This window comes from Humulus lupulus, chromosome X, assembly GCF_963169125.1.
Source record: "Humulus lupulus chromosome X, drHumLupu1.1, whole genome shotgun sequence".
Classification (NCBI taxonomy): Eukaryota; Viridiplantae; Streptophyta; class Magnoliopsida; order Rosales; family Cannabaceae; genus Humulus; species Humulus lupulus.
Window position 1 is genome coordinate 17,466,663 of NC_084802.1, and position 17,238 is coordinate 17,483,900.

At 30.0% G+C, this 17,238-nt stretch overlaps 2 protein-coding genes across 2 annotated transcripts; one reads left to right on the forward strand and one right to left on the reverse strand.

The window, feature by feature from the left end:
• The first annotated feature begins 2,058 nt into the window (after positions 1-2,058).
• LOC133804503 (dof zinc finger protein MNB1A-like) lies at positions 2,059-3,288 on the forward strand. The gene has a single exon (XM_062242659.1). The coding sequence runs from the start codon at positions 2,252-2,254 to the stop codon at positions 3,131-3,133; it is 882 nt and encodes a 293-aa protein (XP_062098643.1). The 5' UTR covers positions 2,059-2,251; the 3' UTR covers positions 3,134-3,288.
• A 6,199-nt stretch (positions 3,289-9,487) lies between these two features.
• LOC133803435 (uncharacterized) lies at positions 9,488-15,273 on the reverse strand. The gene is made up of 6 exons (XM_062241483.1): positions 14,805-15,273; positions 14,496-14,610; positions 13,742-13,823; positions 13,089-13,140; positions 11,266-11,320; positions 9,488-9,784 (listed from the first exon to the last, which is right to left on the reverse strand). The coding sequence occupies exons 1-6, from the start codon at positions 15,183-15,185 to the stop codon at positions 9,696-9,698; spliced, it is 774 nt and encodes a 257-aa protein (XP_062097467.1). The 5' UTR covers positions 15,186-15,273; the 3' UTR covers positions 9,488-9,695.
• Positions 15,274-17,238: the final 1,965 nt, after the last annotated feature.

A 17,238-nucleotide genomic window follows, 5' to 3' on the forward strand; every position in this document is an offset into this window, starting at 1 on the left:
CTAAACTTAGGAGGATAAGAAAAAAAAAACTATATAAAATTAATATATATTAACATATATAAAATGAAAATATTTATAAATGGGTGCATCATCCAAAACTTTAGGTATAAATAATTGCCACAAAGGAGAGAGTTAACTAGATACGTTGACTATAAAATGGTGCCAAATGTTTAAAATATTAACTAAAAATTAACAATATATTATATTAGAGTATTGTTATTTAACATTTTAAGGTGACTAACACTACATAAAGTGACACTTCATGATTGGTTAGCAATAACTCATAATACTTATTAAATTTAAATAAGTACGACTCAATATTAAATTGCATCAATAAACATATACTACATGTGATGTTGCCTCCTAACCATTCTCATTAAATTAGGATTTTAGGATTAGCGTGTAACCAACTTGGTCCGCAACCTAGGATCAAGTCAACCCTAAGGTTTATGATTAATTAAATTTTATGTTTAAATTAAGAAATTGAAAATGAAGGAAATGGCGCCACGTAACCCAGAAGGGCACGTGGATTTAAGGGAATAGCGTAAGCTTAGCCTTTGATTAATCGAATCGAATATCTCTCATTCCTTTGTACTTTTAATTATTCTTTTGCTGATCCCCACGAGTGATCCAGTAGTAACGTGTACACTGTATCAGTCCATGCATGCCGACTTTTTTTCATTATTTTATTATTATAACTCTTTACTCCAAATTACAAAACTGTCCTTTTCTTTTTATTGTTTTCGAAACAGCCAAAGCTGATAAATTTACGGGTCCAAAACAAAACAAATTGTTATATGTCAAAGGCAATTTTGGTAAGTGGAGATTTGTGTGATATTACAAAATCATGCTCTACTAATAAATTGTAAATATTTAAGGAAATTCTACTATTTTAGTTACTCTTGTTTATATTATAATTAATTATTTATTGCTTACTTAATACCATTTTAATATCTTATATATTGTAAATTAGTTTAAAATTGTATTATTTTTTCACTAATTTGATTTTTTTTTAATGGAAAAAAGTTAACAAATATATTTAATTTTTTTAAAATTAAAATATATTTATAAATTTTTATTAATAAAAAACATTTACTAAAATTACTGGAAATGTATAATTTTGAACTACCAAAATATTAAAATGGTATTAATAATTCAAGAAAAACAATAAAATATGAAAATGATATATTGCCAATATTTATACCACATCTTCTTTCCAATTATTTTGAACGATCAAATATTGCGAACTGTCATTATATCATCTCTATAATACAAGATGACATGACTTTATAAAAAATATTTCAAAAAATGAATATAAATAAAATTACTTTGACTAATATATTTGTTAATATTTCGGGTATATTTTCTCCCAATTATCTCTCATAATATTTATAAGTTACTTAAAAAGTCATATATTTTGTTGGAGAGATCCTTTATTAAGATGTTTAACGTGGGCACTTTGGATATATTTATACACTTCAACATCAAAGTTGTTCCTTTCTACATGGGTTCTCTAAATAATAAATTTTACTTATTCAATTAACCAAAGGCAAATTGTCAAAGATTTTAGTATTTACTTTGTCTCTATTAGTTACCATATGGTACTTCTGTTATGGAACATATTCATGTGAAATTAATGTATGTCTATTTGGAGGAAAAAAAGAACAAAACAACTTCAAGATTAGGTATATATGCTTGTATGTATCTATCTTTGTATGATCGAATAAAAGCTATTAATATCTCCAACCAATCTCTTGTATTGTTTTTTTCTTTTTTCTTTTTTTGACATCAATCTCCAACCATACATATAAAATCTCTAGTACATAATAATACACAAGGGTGACATTGGTCATTTCATGTACTACAAAACAGAGAACATTAATGACAACTAAGAAGGCTTTGACTTATCAACTAGTTCAATTGATCTCACTTCTCACCCAATCAACAATCGCCACGATCACCATTGGAGCCACGCTTGATCCGCCTCCTAAACAGCTCTTCGTAACATGAAAAACTCTTCTATTCACATACATATTTACCCTTTTCCTTGGTCCCAACGACTCCCCAACCGACCATTAATTCTCTTATCAAATATCACTCGTCTCAGCCCATTGGTCAACAAATACAAATACAAGTACAAATCTCTTCTCCAATCTTCACAGTGCTCCTCAAATTCCACTCACTTTTCTTCTCAAATTCTCTCTCTTTTCCCTCACAGACATTTTCTCGAACACTTTGTCAACAGTAATCAATGTTCACCATTGCCGATATCGAAAACCAGATGTTTCAGTTCCCTTCTAATAAGACACTGACTGAAATCGAGAAAAGATGGAAACCCAGTATCGAAATCGCTCCCAACTGCCCTCGCTGTGCTTCTTCCAACACCAAATTCTGCTACTACAACAACTACAGTCTCTCTCAGCCTCGATACTTCTGTAAAGGCTGCCGACGTTACTGGACCAAAGGTGGGTCCTTAAGAAACGTCCCCGTTGGCGGTGGTTACCGGAAAAATCATCGGTCTAGGTCCTGTAAGGTTCCGGGAAGGGGTCGTTCTTCGCTGAGTACTTATTCTCCAGACTCAACCGAGCTCTCTGAGAGCTCTAATGGCGACTCGGGTTCGGGCTCTCAATCCGGTTCGGACATCGACTTGGCAGCCGTGTTCGCCAACTTCTTGAACCAAAATCCGAACCAACCGGAGCCGAGTTCAAATAGAGCAATCGTTTCAGGCATTTCATCAAACATCTGCAATGCACTAAAAGACGGATCAGTCATCGAATCCCAGAGTCAACACTGCCTTGTTCTTGAAGAAACCGAACTAGCCCAAGAGTTATTAGCTCCTTCCCAAGAAGAGAAAATGGCAGAAGTAAATCTGGGGAGTGAAATGAATGATTTCGGGTTTCAAAATTTGCTAGGAAACGATGACGATGATCAAGTCGGACAAGACTTGTTTTGGTCCGATTCTACAGCCACAGCGGCGGCGGCGGCGGTGGAGATCACGCCAAGCTTTACGTGGCAGCAGGCAACGGTGGCGCATAATTTTCAAGAACTGGAAAGCTTTCCATCAACAAATCTAGTAAATGATATATGGAACTCTTTTGATTTTTCTGGGCTTGAGATTTTCTCAAGATCTTAGTATTATGGCATCCACCATCTCTGCTATATATATTTTACATTTTTGTAATTTTACATAATCAATTAGTTTCCATGACATAAAGAAAGAAACAAAAGAAAATGTCATCATGGTATATAATTTACAATGATATAATTATACAATAATATCATTTTTCATCATACTAAATTTAATAATGGCTTCGATTCATAAGTAATTGTCAAATGTTTTATTATATGCAAATCTATGATTTCTTCCTCTGAATTTTCATGTGAGTGAGTGTTACGACATCGTTATAAGTGTGGAGTGACGGAGTGATAACCTATTTTTTTCATAAAATGGCATACGCAAATTTAACTCAAATACTTAAACTTAATGCAACTAGGTTTTATATTAGAAAAATTAGTGTTGCCATATGTCGTCATATCACATGAAGTAATGCACACGGAACTGAAAATTAGCAGGGAGTGCTCTTCCATCCCCGTTCTCATCCTCATCCATATTTATCATTTTAATTCTCTCCATGCTAGCTTATTCCTTGTCGATGATAGGGCGTGGGGAATCCCCTATTAGTTGGGGCGGAGAATTTCAATGGGTAACTCATTTATTTAAAAAATTAATTTTAGATTAAAATTTTAAAATAAAAATAGTAAATTATATATAAATTAAAATATTAAAAATGTTACTAAAATACTACAATAACACATAAAGAAAGATATATGATACATGTAAAATATTACAAAAATATATAATAATTTAATCGGAGCTCTGTCGAGGTGATGAGTGCCATCCCCGTCCCGCCCCATTTAACATTCAGGGATTGAAAATTATTCTCGTACCCGCCCCGTTCCCCATTAGTGGCGAGTTCCCACGGACCTCGTCCCGATAGGGAAAATGTGCATCCCTAATTACATGCTGCGAGAAATGATGGTTGAAATAATTTAATATTGATTTTTACATATTTAAACTTAAAATAAAACATACAATAATCGATATTAAATTACATTAATCATTATATGCCACATCACATGATATTGAACACTATATGACCTATACCAAAATGAATCTACCTTGTTGTTATCCATATTTTCCAGACACTTGGCATGGCCAAATAGGTTTCGTGGGCTCTCGGGGTGAATCGAAGTTATTGAGTTTTGTAATCGGGATCTGCAAAAATCAATTGAGAAATGAATGAAAATAAAATATGAAAAAATTAGAATCAATATTTGTATTATTTTGTTAACTAAAATTGTTCGAAAAGGGAATCATAATCATTTTATGTTGTTTACACCATCAGGAAACATAAATTATATTTTTTTATTAAAGAAAATATAAAGTAGTTATTTTGTGAAATATATTTTCAAAGAAAAAAATTGTCTTTTAATTTTTTATTTGTAAAAAATAAAAGATAGAAGTCATTACCCTGAACAACATTACTTAGGTATTTGGGGAGAAACATTCTCATTCTTTTTCTTTTATCCAATCAAATTCTATCATTTTTTATTTTAGTAAATATATGAATGAGAATCAATCCCTTAGAATTAGTGGAATATCGATGAGGTCATCATTATCAGTTTCAAAACAAAGAAAACATCACTAGATATCTTTGCTCGTTTAGTTCGAACAATATATCTAAAAAGAAAAAAGGAATCCATATAAGAAAAAAATGGAAAAAAATCCATATAAGAAAAATTTGGGAAAAAATCCCATAAAAAGCTTAGGAATTTAAAATCTCACATTTTAATTAAGTGGTTTGAGATTTCATGTCTAGTGTAAAAATCTCTTAATATATAAATTATACAAAAATAAGTTAGATAAAAAAATTGTAATTTTGTCTAATCATTGATATATACTTATACTGTAATTAATATTATTTCCTTAATGACAAAAAAGAAAACACACCTCTTTTTTTTATTATTAATCAAACATACGTATATCAATTTATTTAAAATATAATAAAATAATTTGACATCAATAGTCCTTAGAGTATATTGTTTTTTTTTATTATTTGGTCCTTAGTTAAACTTTAAAAAAATTCTGTTAAGTCCTTAAACTTCAAATAATGTCCTTGCAATAATAAGTATATTTTTGCAAATAAAGCTCAAATTTTTTCGTAGGAAGGCACATGTACTCAGGGGCGGACACACATTGGAACGAGTGGGGTCAACTGACCCCAGTGAATTTTTAGAAATTACATGTACATATGTTAATATTTTTGTAATATTTTAAGTATTTTAATAATTAAATGTATTGACCTCACTAAAATATTTACATTTTCTTTTTTCTTTTTTAAGATTTTATAGTTCTGTTTGTTTATTTCAAACTTTACCTCATGTACTTTGTTTTTAATTCATGAGAATATTATTCATATGTATTTTTGTTAATGGATGTTTTTTTTTTTTGAATTTCTTTTTTTGATCCCATTAAAAATATATTCTAAGTCCGCCCCTGCATGTACTATACTATTTATTCCTTACAATTTGTGGATTAATTTGAAGAATTGAATTGCTAAAATTATAACTTAAAAAAATATATCTCATTTCAAAACATAAATATTAATAATATATTTATACGAAGTTGAACCAACAAGATTTAGAAGGATCATCACGCAGCACATGAATAGTAAAATTTTGGCTAAAGATTTCCTCAAAAGAGGAATTTTAATTTTATATGGAAACCAATTGTAGCTCCATGAGGTCATATCCATCACATGGCAATGTCGATGAGATATTCCTCTATAGAGAATAATGGAAGATGAGTAGGGCTAGGGCTAGGGAACATGTGGGTCCCCATATATATATATATATAAATATCCAAGGTTTCTAATATCACCTATATATCCTTTTCAACTTGTTTTGCCAAAATATCGAAATTAGAAGACAGCAACTTGCATGGGATGTGTTACTAAAAATAATAAAAGGTCTCTATTCTTGCTACGTATCAAGGTTTAAATGGTATCTCTATGCCAATCCAATAATTATTTATAAACATTTATATATATATATATAAATTCATTACATGCTACAATGAATAATATACACATTATAGAATAAAACATGTCAATTAATAATCTCCTTGAGATTGAACTTGATGATCTTCAATATTAGCAACACATTTTTGGTAGTCTTAGAGGAGTGTGTGGAACCTTTTCACAAACACAGGATAAGAGTACCATCACCAATACTTTGGGGGAATACCACTACGACACGAGGGACTAACATCACCCCCTTAATATACTAAGGTGATGAATTAGGCCCACACCTAGAACTCTAAGTTAAAATGGGCCATCTTTTTATACAAAAAAAATCCTTACATTTTAAAAAATATCATTTTATATGTAATATTTTGTAATAATATCACTTTTTCATTAGGCCCTACAAAGTTAGGACCGACCTACCAATAAATAAGGGGACAATATATATAATACACATATATTTAAATATATCAAACTGCAGGGTTAAAAACCCCCGACCTTGGGTTACAAAGATCAAGACTCTGCCATCATCCATCTAAGGGTGATGGGCTACATTTACAGTATCTTTAGGTCATGTTTAAAAATTAGAATATCATTGAATTGAATATTTAGATAAAAAAGAAAAACATTGAATGGAATTAAATCCAAGATTTTTAGGGTGCTTTTGGAAAGTCATTGTGTAATTGGAATTGAGTATAATTTAGAGTAATTACTTTATTTAACTTGTTTGTTTGACCATGTAATTATGTAATTTGAAGTAATTATGGAGTTCTAATTACACTTTTCAATTCTCATAACTCTTATGAGAATTATGTGTAATTACTAATTGCTATCAATTTTAAATAGTATTTATTACATAATGTTATTTTTCTGCGTAATTACTATATATTTTGTCAAACATAACAATAGGAATTCATAAGTAATTACTACTTGACATCCAGACAAACTTTATGTTTTAAAATATAATATAATTACTCATATATGTAATTACTATCCTAATAATTATATGGTCTAGTAACTACACAATTATTTCCAAATAATTGTATATACGTAGCATAAATGAATACTGTAATGCCCCAAAATCCCTAATGAAGTTTAATGGTTGGATTAGAAGGTCGGGAATGACATAATGGATTTATTATGCCATTAAATTATTGTATGCGTGCTTATATGAATTATATTATTAAATGATGATAATCACATGCATGTGGGTCCACATTTCATCATAAGGACATTTTGGTAATTTTTCCCATTGAGGGAATATTTGTATATTTTCATGCATGTTGGTGAATTATGAATAAGGCCACATTATAATGTGGATTTGTTCGAGCTTTTCGGTATGAGACGATCCTTTAATAAAGTGGTTTGGTCATAACTAGGCTGATTTCGATGCTCGTGGTGAGTCTCGGGGTAATTTGATGATTAGAACATTACTGGGAATTCAAGGCTAATGGAATATGATTTATTAGTATTTGAGAATAATAGGAATTGGAGGGCGTTAATTATGATTAACATGATTAGACGGGAAAGGACGACTTTACCCTTGGGGTTGTTAAGAAGTGAGATAGGCTTGGGGGTATTTTGGTCTTTTGACCTAAGGTTATATTTATCAAATGGATGGTTGTAGAAAGCTTAAGAAAAGAAGAGCCCTTTCCTACCTCTCTCACGATCATCATTCTCCTTCTCCTTCCTTTGAAATTTTGAAGCAAGTTTGGGGATTCAAACTTGGAGATTGAAGCTTGAGGTCTTAGGCTAGTGTTCAACCATTGAAGATGATTCAATTCAAGTTTAAGGTAAGGTTTTAGTTCAATTTTCTGGTTCCTTGCTCTGTTTTTGTGTTAGTTTTGAGATTGGAGTTTTCATCATACGAATGGGAATTTGATGAAGTTTTGAATGGTTTAAGGCTTAGGTTTTGTTGGATATAAGGTGGATAAGTTGTGGTAATAATTGGGAGCTTTGCTTTGTGGTATTGGAAGTGTTTAACAGGTTTTTTAAATGAGTTCGAAGAGGAAAAACAGGGGTTTTTGGCTGAGTTTCAGGTGGGGCCGCAACTCTGTTCTAGAGCATCGCGACCCAAGCTTAATGAAGATGAAGGGTGGTGCTGAAGGCCCATTGGGCCGCGGCATGGGGATGGCTGGCTGTGGCGCGTGCTGATGGCTGGAAGGTGGGCACCTCTGTTTGGGGAGGCAGACTGCGGCATGGTGGAGTAGGGCCGCGGTCCTTAGTGGTATTTTGGCCAAAATTATGTTTTCAGCGTGGGGATTCAAACCTTAGGCCTCGGGATCGTTCCTACTACCCGGTTTAGTAGGATTCAACGTCCCAGAGGCTAGGTCTTAGTCCGAAAACCTTTTATTATTCATTTTATTGATGGAATCTCATAATTTGTTATGACTAGGTGACCGCCAAGGAACTAAAAGGCTGATCGTTCTCAATGATCGTTCTTTTACTAATTCTCGCTCGAACCAGAAGTAAGAAAACTTCACCCCATATGTGACATGCATGGTTATTCATGAGGCATGTTGAGTGTTTAAATGTGGACATTGATTGCATATCAAATGCTTAGCAAATCTTGCTTACTTGTGAATGGCACTGACTTATTTGTCAGAATCGGTGATGGTGTCAGTATTAACTGTGAAGCTGTGACTTACTAGTCAAGTTCGACAGTAGTACTGAGCACTGGTCGTATGGTATTGGCTTAAGAGTCAAGAACAGTTTTAGCGTGTTTAACGCAAGTCGAAAAGATTAGATCTAATCAACATAAGCATTGAATGGCTCATCATGAGCATTAATGCCTGACCAACCTCAAGTTCGATGAAAAACAAAAGCGCTTGTCTAGTCTAATGGCTAGTTACTTAGAGCCAGGGCCAGAATGCCCAAGTGATTGCATCGTCACATGGCTAAGGGTGCGGAACCCAAATTAGTGACCGCTCGTCAACCACTTATCTGGTTTAAGCTAGTGACTCCATGGTCACTCATTTGGTCTAAGTTAGTGACTTACACATCAGTCACTCATCTGTTTAGGGCTACAAGCTCTGTATGATTATCATTATCATCATCTTATAATATATACATGCAGTAATGAGTTTTCTTGCTGAGCTTTGGCTTACAGGTGCTATGTGGTGCAGATAAAAGGAATGAAAAGCTCACCCAACCTTGAGTGGAGAGCTTAGGTGGCGGTGTGTACATATGCAGCTGCTTGACCACTACAGCCAAGGTGTTTCTCAAAGGAACTAGGGAGTTAACTCTACTTTTGCAGCTTAGGTCTGCGGGTTGTAATTTTTATACTATAATGATCATTTTGGATTGTAAATAACTTGTAAACGCTTTTATGGGTCCATATACAATTTTACGTTTTAAATAAAATATATTCTTTCCTTAAGAATAAGTTTTTCACCTTAGTCTATTAATAATACCTAGATGCACGTTTATAACCAAATAACTCGATTATCAAGTTAAACATAGTTCAAAGCTCACAGAAAGAGTCTTGGAGTAACAAAGACATTACAAATACAAAATATCATTGTATGAGTACAATAAGTCAAGTACGTACTCCTACGTATGAAAATGAAAAATCTATAATAGGATTTTATTTTTATTAAATTTTTTTTTCTTTTAAGTTGATGGTTTCTTCCGAAGAAAATCTAAAAGCTTATCAATTCCTCCGTGACCGTCAGAGTGATCATTAGACTTCTGCAGTATCGCTACAAAACCCCAAAAGTAGGAATTAATACTTTTCTAAAAAATAATAATGTGTAATATATGAGCCATATCAGTTTTGAGCTCAAATCACATATAATATTGCATTCAGTAAGTGTTTAGAAAATTCTAGAGAAAAGCTTTGGCATATGTTATGTTTTTATCTCTTAATTTTTTTTTAAAATTATATATATGTTGATGATCATGTTAATATGTATTCTATATATAGATGGTTATATACATCTTTTAATTATTAGATTAATGGTTGTGATGAGTTTGATAGTTTAACAGAAGTTAAGAAAACTCAGTATTTGGCCCTATAATAAAAATATAATGTTTTATTTTTTAAAAATGTGCTCACTATGAATACTTAATTAGTATTAAAACCTCTTTCATATATCAAAACAGATCAATTAGTTTACTAATGATTGTATCTTATGTAGATTTACCTATATTGCTTAAAAATAATGTTATAGATACTCAACCTGGCATGCAATCAATCTTATTCTTATTAATATAAATTCTAAATACAAATAATGTACATATAATATACATTTGTTTAGTTTTATTTATATAATTTATTAATTATTTATTATTAAATTTATATCATTATTGTATAAATTTTAAATAAATAAATAATTTTATATATAAAAGAATCTTTGGTAAGAAATGACACGTGTTTTGAGATGGCTAATTCCTCTAGCGAGGAACTTTTTTTCTTATTTCTGATCAATCCAACTCTGGCTATGACATTTGTTTCCAGATGTGAATTAAGCATTTTGTTGATGACATAAAGATATTAAATGAAAAATTAAACAAAAATACTATTTATAATTTTTTTTTAAATATATATAATATGATAACTTTTTTAAAAAGAAATCATTGTTTTTTTAATAAAAATTAGGATTGTATATTATATATTATTATAATGATATTTTATAATATTTAAATTTATATTGATATATGTATTAAATATAATAATAATATTTTATAATACTTGAATTTATATTAATATAATTAGTAAAAGTTAGGATAATATTATCATAATAATATTTTATAACATTTAAATTTATATTAATATAGTTATTAAATATCAAGTTTTGTATTATATATTATTATAATATATTTTATATTAATATTATAATAATGATATTTTATAATATTTGAATTTATATTAATATAATTAAAAAAATATCTATTTTTAAGTTAGTTTTAAAAGTATATTATGTTAAATTTTTAGAATATTCTGTTAAAATTAACAAAAACAAGCAGTTAAAATCAACTATTTTTGTTATCTACACATTTTTTATATAAAAGAGATATACCTAAGATATTAAATTAATTGTCAAAATATATTGCATTTATAACAAATTAAAGACAATAACACTTTTTATTAATATAGATACCACTTTTTATTTTTATTTTTAATGAATGTAGTAAAAAATATTAGAATGAGGAAGAATATTATTATATACACATGACGTACCTTCGGCTGCGAACGGGTAGAGATCAAAAAATGTGGTAACTGCCTTTAATAATTTCTACAAATTGAAAAGCCATAAAGCTATATTAATAAATAAATTATATGCTTCTTTGAAAGAAAAAGAAGAAGTTATATATACTTGGGAAACTAGACTAAATATGCTGTCTATCACTTTTAAAGGCTTTGATGCCTCTCCAAATCATAGCTTTCTTTCATGAAATCTCTTTCATTTTCAAGATTTTTTTTATATGAATATTTTGGTATAACTTATTGGGATTATGCTTTTAAATTTTCCACTAGCCTTATACATAATATGAGTTTCAATACGTGTGAAAAAATAAAATTTATGTTCATTTTATTAAAAAAAAATTGACAAAGAAAATAGAAAAATCTTTAAATATTGGAATTTTTTTTAGAATAATTAGTATTTTTACCCCCGAACTTATGATACTATCATATCGTGCCCACTAAAATATACAATCGGTTAAATACTCCTTCTGAAATATATCATTTACAAAAACTTAGTCATTTTATTAGGTTCCATTCCATTTTGTCGTTTACACGTTGATGTGAGATTGTTAATTATAATAAATTAGCATTTTTGACTCTCAAATTTTAACCATTACCAAATTGTGTACTTTTTTATTAGAAAAATTAATTAAAAATTTAAAAAATCTACTTTTTGTATTAATTATTTAAAATTAATTCAAACCTAATAAATTTAAAAAAAAAAGTCAAAAATTAAAATCAAAATAAAATTAAAATGGTAACATTAAAAAGAAAAATGTTAAATCTTTGAAAAAAAATCTTAGTATTAGTTGGAATTTATAATAACTTAATTTATAAAAATCTAAAGTTAAATGAAAATAAAACCTAAATACCAAACTAAATATACCTTTTTTGTCTAAAAAAAACTAAATATACATTCAAATACAAATCGCATTATACGTATCTTCTTTCTTTTAAAAGAAAAGAAAAGAAAAATTATAAGAAAATGAAACGATTGGAGCCATACAACTCAAAACCCAGCATGAAGAAATCGTTTCTTTTTAATTTATAACTAAAATAAATAGGTTTCTAATATGTGTCTATTGAATTAATTAAGATTTTATTTATATTTAACTTGTTTATTTCATTCATATTTGATTTTTTTAATATCTAGAGTGAATTTTAATTTGATATTTAATTTTTTATTTCATTCATATTTATTAGATCTTTGTTTTTTTTTAAATCTATAGTGAATTTTAAAATTTTATTAGAGTTTAAATGACTTTTATTTAATTTTTTAAGATTTCAATTAATATTTGAATTATTTTTATAAGAATTAATAAAAAAATATATTTTTTTAATTTTAAATAATTATTTTTAATAAAAAGGGGCACAATTTTGTAGTAATCAAAGTTCAGAGGGCAAAAATACTAATTTTCTACATACGAGATTGACGTGACAATACCACATCAAAGTTTAAACAGAAAAAATGGAATAGAAGCTAATAAAAGGACTACGTTTTTGTAAATAGAAAAGTTAAAGGAGAATTTTTAACAGATCGTATATTTTAGAGGGCACAATCTGGAAGTGTCATAAGTTCTGAGAGCAAAAAAGTTAATTATTCATTTCTTTATGCTTATTATATAATAATACCAAAATTCAAAATATATATTTTAAAAATACCATATTTCTAAAGTTATTTATAAAATTACTATTTGAGATGATAGTTGATGAAATTGTTCGATGATTAGAGAAATATAATATTTTTAAAATTTCCTGAAAAAAAAATATGATTAATAAAACGAAAAAAAGAACAAGAGATGTATGGTGAACCATACCAGTACAAACTCGCCAGGTTTTAGTGGCAATTCTTCCAAACCAGTTATTTTCCTACATATACAAGATGATATAGTCTTGTCAATCATATAAGTATATATATATATATACATACATAAATATATAAATGAAACAATATTAGTTACATATAAACCTGTTTAATCATTACGTTTTTCTTTTCCTTTTGGATTTCAACCACGAAATAAAGAAACCAAAATTTGTTTGAGAGATCAATATGAAATAGGTTCTCATGAATCAAATGCAATTATTTTAAAGAAACTCAATTTGTAGATTTCAACACAGCATGACAAAAGATAGACAGTTTGACATGTCAAATTTGCAAAAAAGACATATTTTACGAAATAATTCATAAGTAGCCTACCCAATAACACTCCACCACATCACTCTTCATGATACCTAGGCTACTTTGCTAGCAAATACTAATAAACATGTTAATATATATATATATATATATTTACAAAAATAGATTATAAGAACTAATGTATTTCTATGTAATTTAATTTGTTTTCACAACAAAATCCCTGCGCAGTTTAGGAAATTATAATTCACACTTTTGATTTTGATTTTTATTCAATTCAAGTAATTAGTAATTATTATTAATATTAATATAATAAATTTATATTTATATGTATACCTAATGAGAAGCTTTCCTTCAACCTCTACACATTCAAATAATCTGCAGCTACTTGTGAAGGGTACCTCTTTCTCTTTCCACTCTGCAAGTAAGAAAAGACTTTTAATTAAGTATGAATTAAAAAAAATTGTTAATTAGTGGCAACAAAATTCCTTACTCTAAAATTTACTATAAAAGCCAATAATTATTTATGTAGCTAGTACAAATAATAATTTGTAAGAGAACATGAATAGTGATATAGATTACAAGTACTAGTTCGTAAACTACTACTATTAAAAGGAAGGTATAATTCTACTATCTTGGGTGATTTTCTATTTTTGGTATTTAAAAAAATTATGACTAAATTATTTTTTTATGACAATATATATATTATAGTTATAATATGTATTTTACTAATTTTTTAAAAATTTCGAATAATTTACCGTGTCCAAATCAGAGTTCAAATAATTTATTTTTCATATGTACAAAAATTAGTCATACGTGCAATTGACTATTTTAATTCTGATTTATACATTGTAAATAATTTAAAATTTTTCAAAAATTAGTAAAATGTCTATTATAATTATAATACACACAATCATAAAAAAGAGTTAGATTATAATTTTTCAAAAAGCTAGAAATAGAAAATACTCCAACAGTAAAACTATTTTCTACACCTCTACCAAAGAATTATAAGTAAGTATTAATAATGGTAATACTAATAAGAAATCTCAGTTCAATAATAATAATAATAATAAAAGGTTGAAGAAGATACCTATATGACAAAATACGCTTGCAGTCGATCCTTCGCCTTCTGCCACTTTGTCAATCACAATAATACCGTTTGGCCCCATTGCATCTATCACACTATCGAAAAACCTCTTCACACCCTACATTACATCATACTTCAATTAATTACCTATTCATATATTTTTTAATAACTACATAAAAATTCATATTTTACAAGTAGGCACATATTAAATCCAGTCGATAGGAAAAACAATTCTAACAAGGCACTAATTCGGGAAGTAATTGTTATTTATTTATTTTTACTTGAAAAATTAGCTAGAAATACAAATAGTACCTCTCTTCCCTCGAAGGGAACATAGAAAAGAAGATCTTCGTAGTGGCAATTATTTGTGAGAAGTTCGTCTAACTTGTTCAAATCTCTCTTGTTGAGATGTTTGTGGAATTCTTCAACCACACCAATAGGGGAAGGCGGCATGTAAGGCGCGATGCCACATGAACCGTCATCGATGCCCTGAATACTCCATCCACCATTGTTTCTCGCCAATTCTTTCCTTTTTTTCGATGACAACAATGGAAGAAAAGTAGGCTTAGTACTCCATGATTGAGAACTAGTAGTGGGGAATTTGCTTCTGATGAAGCTCTCATTGCTTGTGTTTAGAGGATTAGAATTACTAGCTCCTATGGAATATTTTGGTAGATATAAGGTCATATCCATATCTATAATTTCTATATAGGCTATAGCTTACTATTACTATATAGTGGTTGAATTTGAGAGAGAGGAAGTGAAAGTTTGGTTTGGATTAGTTTGCTATCTAATTAAATTGCATTTTTTATTATTGAGTTTATGTCTCAAAGAAAAATTAAGATGATTGTTGAAGAGGCAAAGAATAGATCTTCCTTTACTATATTCCATGTTTGTTCTTGAAAGGCAGATCTTTCTTTACTATATTCTACGATTGCTAGCACGTAAAGCAAGGAATAATACAGATACATTTTGCTTTAGAATAAAATTTTGGCTATATATGTACTCTAAGATTATATATGCATGAATCCTATGTTGTAGCATTGCATTACACAAATTTTATTATGGCACCAGAAGAACGATACAATTTATATTATTTTGTATTAATGAGTACTGTATACAATTTATATATTAATTGGAAATAGACCGGTTAAGTTCGATGATATTTGGTTGGGAGTAATGGAATGGAAATAAATCAATTTTCATATAATTCCTTTGTTTGGTTACAATGGAATGACTTTATCAATATTTTTGTAGAATGGCTATTTCATTTGAAAATAAGATAAAAGATCATTCTAATACATGATTATTATTACGGAAACGTAAAAGAGACAAAAGAAAGAAAAATAGTCTTATTGAATTGATTAAAAAATATACAGAGTAGTGAGCATATTTATACAAGCGGAAGAGAGTAGAACAACCTAGCTATACATAACAAACTATTAACCAACTCAGCCTATATTCAGGGAAATAGTTTTAACAGTTAAGTATAATATTTAGACTCTATTACCCCTCCTTCAAGATGGACTGTATATATCATATACAGACATTTTGGCAATATGAGAAGTGAGGATTGTAGATGGCAGAGGCTTGGTGAAGGCATCTGCAAGTTGTAACGCACTGTTGACAGGAATAAGGCGGATTTTGGAGTTTTTGATTTTGTCCCTTATGAAATGGCAGTCAAGTTCAATGTGTTTGGTACGTTCGTGAAAGGTAGGATTGTTGGCGATGTTGATTGCTGAATGGTTGTCACAATAAATAAATGCTGGATTGTCTTGTGGTATGTGAAGGCCGTGAAGGAGATATTGCAGCCATGTGATTTCACTACTGGTTGCAGCCAATGCACGATACTCAGCTTCAGCTGAACTCTTAGAGATGACGGGTTGTTTCTTTGTTCGCCAAGAAACAAGGCAGCCACCGAGGAAGGCGCAAAAACCAGTGGTGGAGCGCCGGGTAGTGGGGCAAGAAGCCCAATCTGAATCAGAAAAACCTCGAAGATGTAACGAGGATTTGGCTGAGTATAAGAGTCCTTGGCCTAGACTTCCCTTTAAGTACCGCAGTAAATGGTGGACTGCTTGGAGATGTGGAATGCGAGGAGATGCCATAAATTGGCTGAGATTGTTGACAGCGTAAGTGATATCAGGTCTAGACAGTGTAAGGTAGAGAAGCTTGCCAATAATTTGTCTATATGAAGAAGGATCTTCGAGAGGATCCCCTTGTTGATCATCAAGCTTGATGCGGGGATCCATTGGCATTTTGGCGGGTTTACTGCCAGTGTACCCTGTGTCGGTGAGCAATTGGAGTGTGTATTTCCGTTGAGATAAAAAGAGTCCTTCCTGTCCCCGAGCAATTTCAAAGCCAAGGAAATATTTGAGAGGACCTAAGGCTTTGAGGGTGAACTTGCTGTTGAGAGAAGCTTGAAGTTGATGTAGGAGTGAAATATTGGGACCAGTGATGATGATGTCATCCACGTACACAAGTATGGCAATGAAAGAGTTGTTGCTGCCTTTGGTGAAGAGAGTATAGTCAGCCAGTGATTGGGTGAAACCTTCCTGAAGTAGTGCATCAGAAAGCTTCCGATACCATTGTCTAGATGACTGTTTAAGACCGTAAATAGACTTGTGAAGTCTGCAAACCAGATTTTTATCTGCACAGGTAGAAGTGGGTAAAGTTAGTCCTTTAGGTAAAGTCATGTAGACTTCCTCATGGAGATCTCTATTGAGGAAGGCATTATTAATATCAAGTT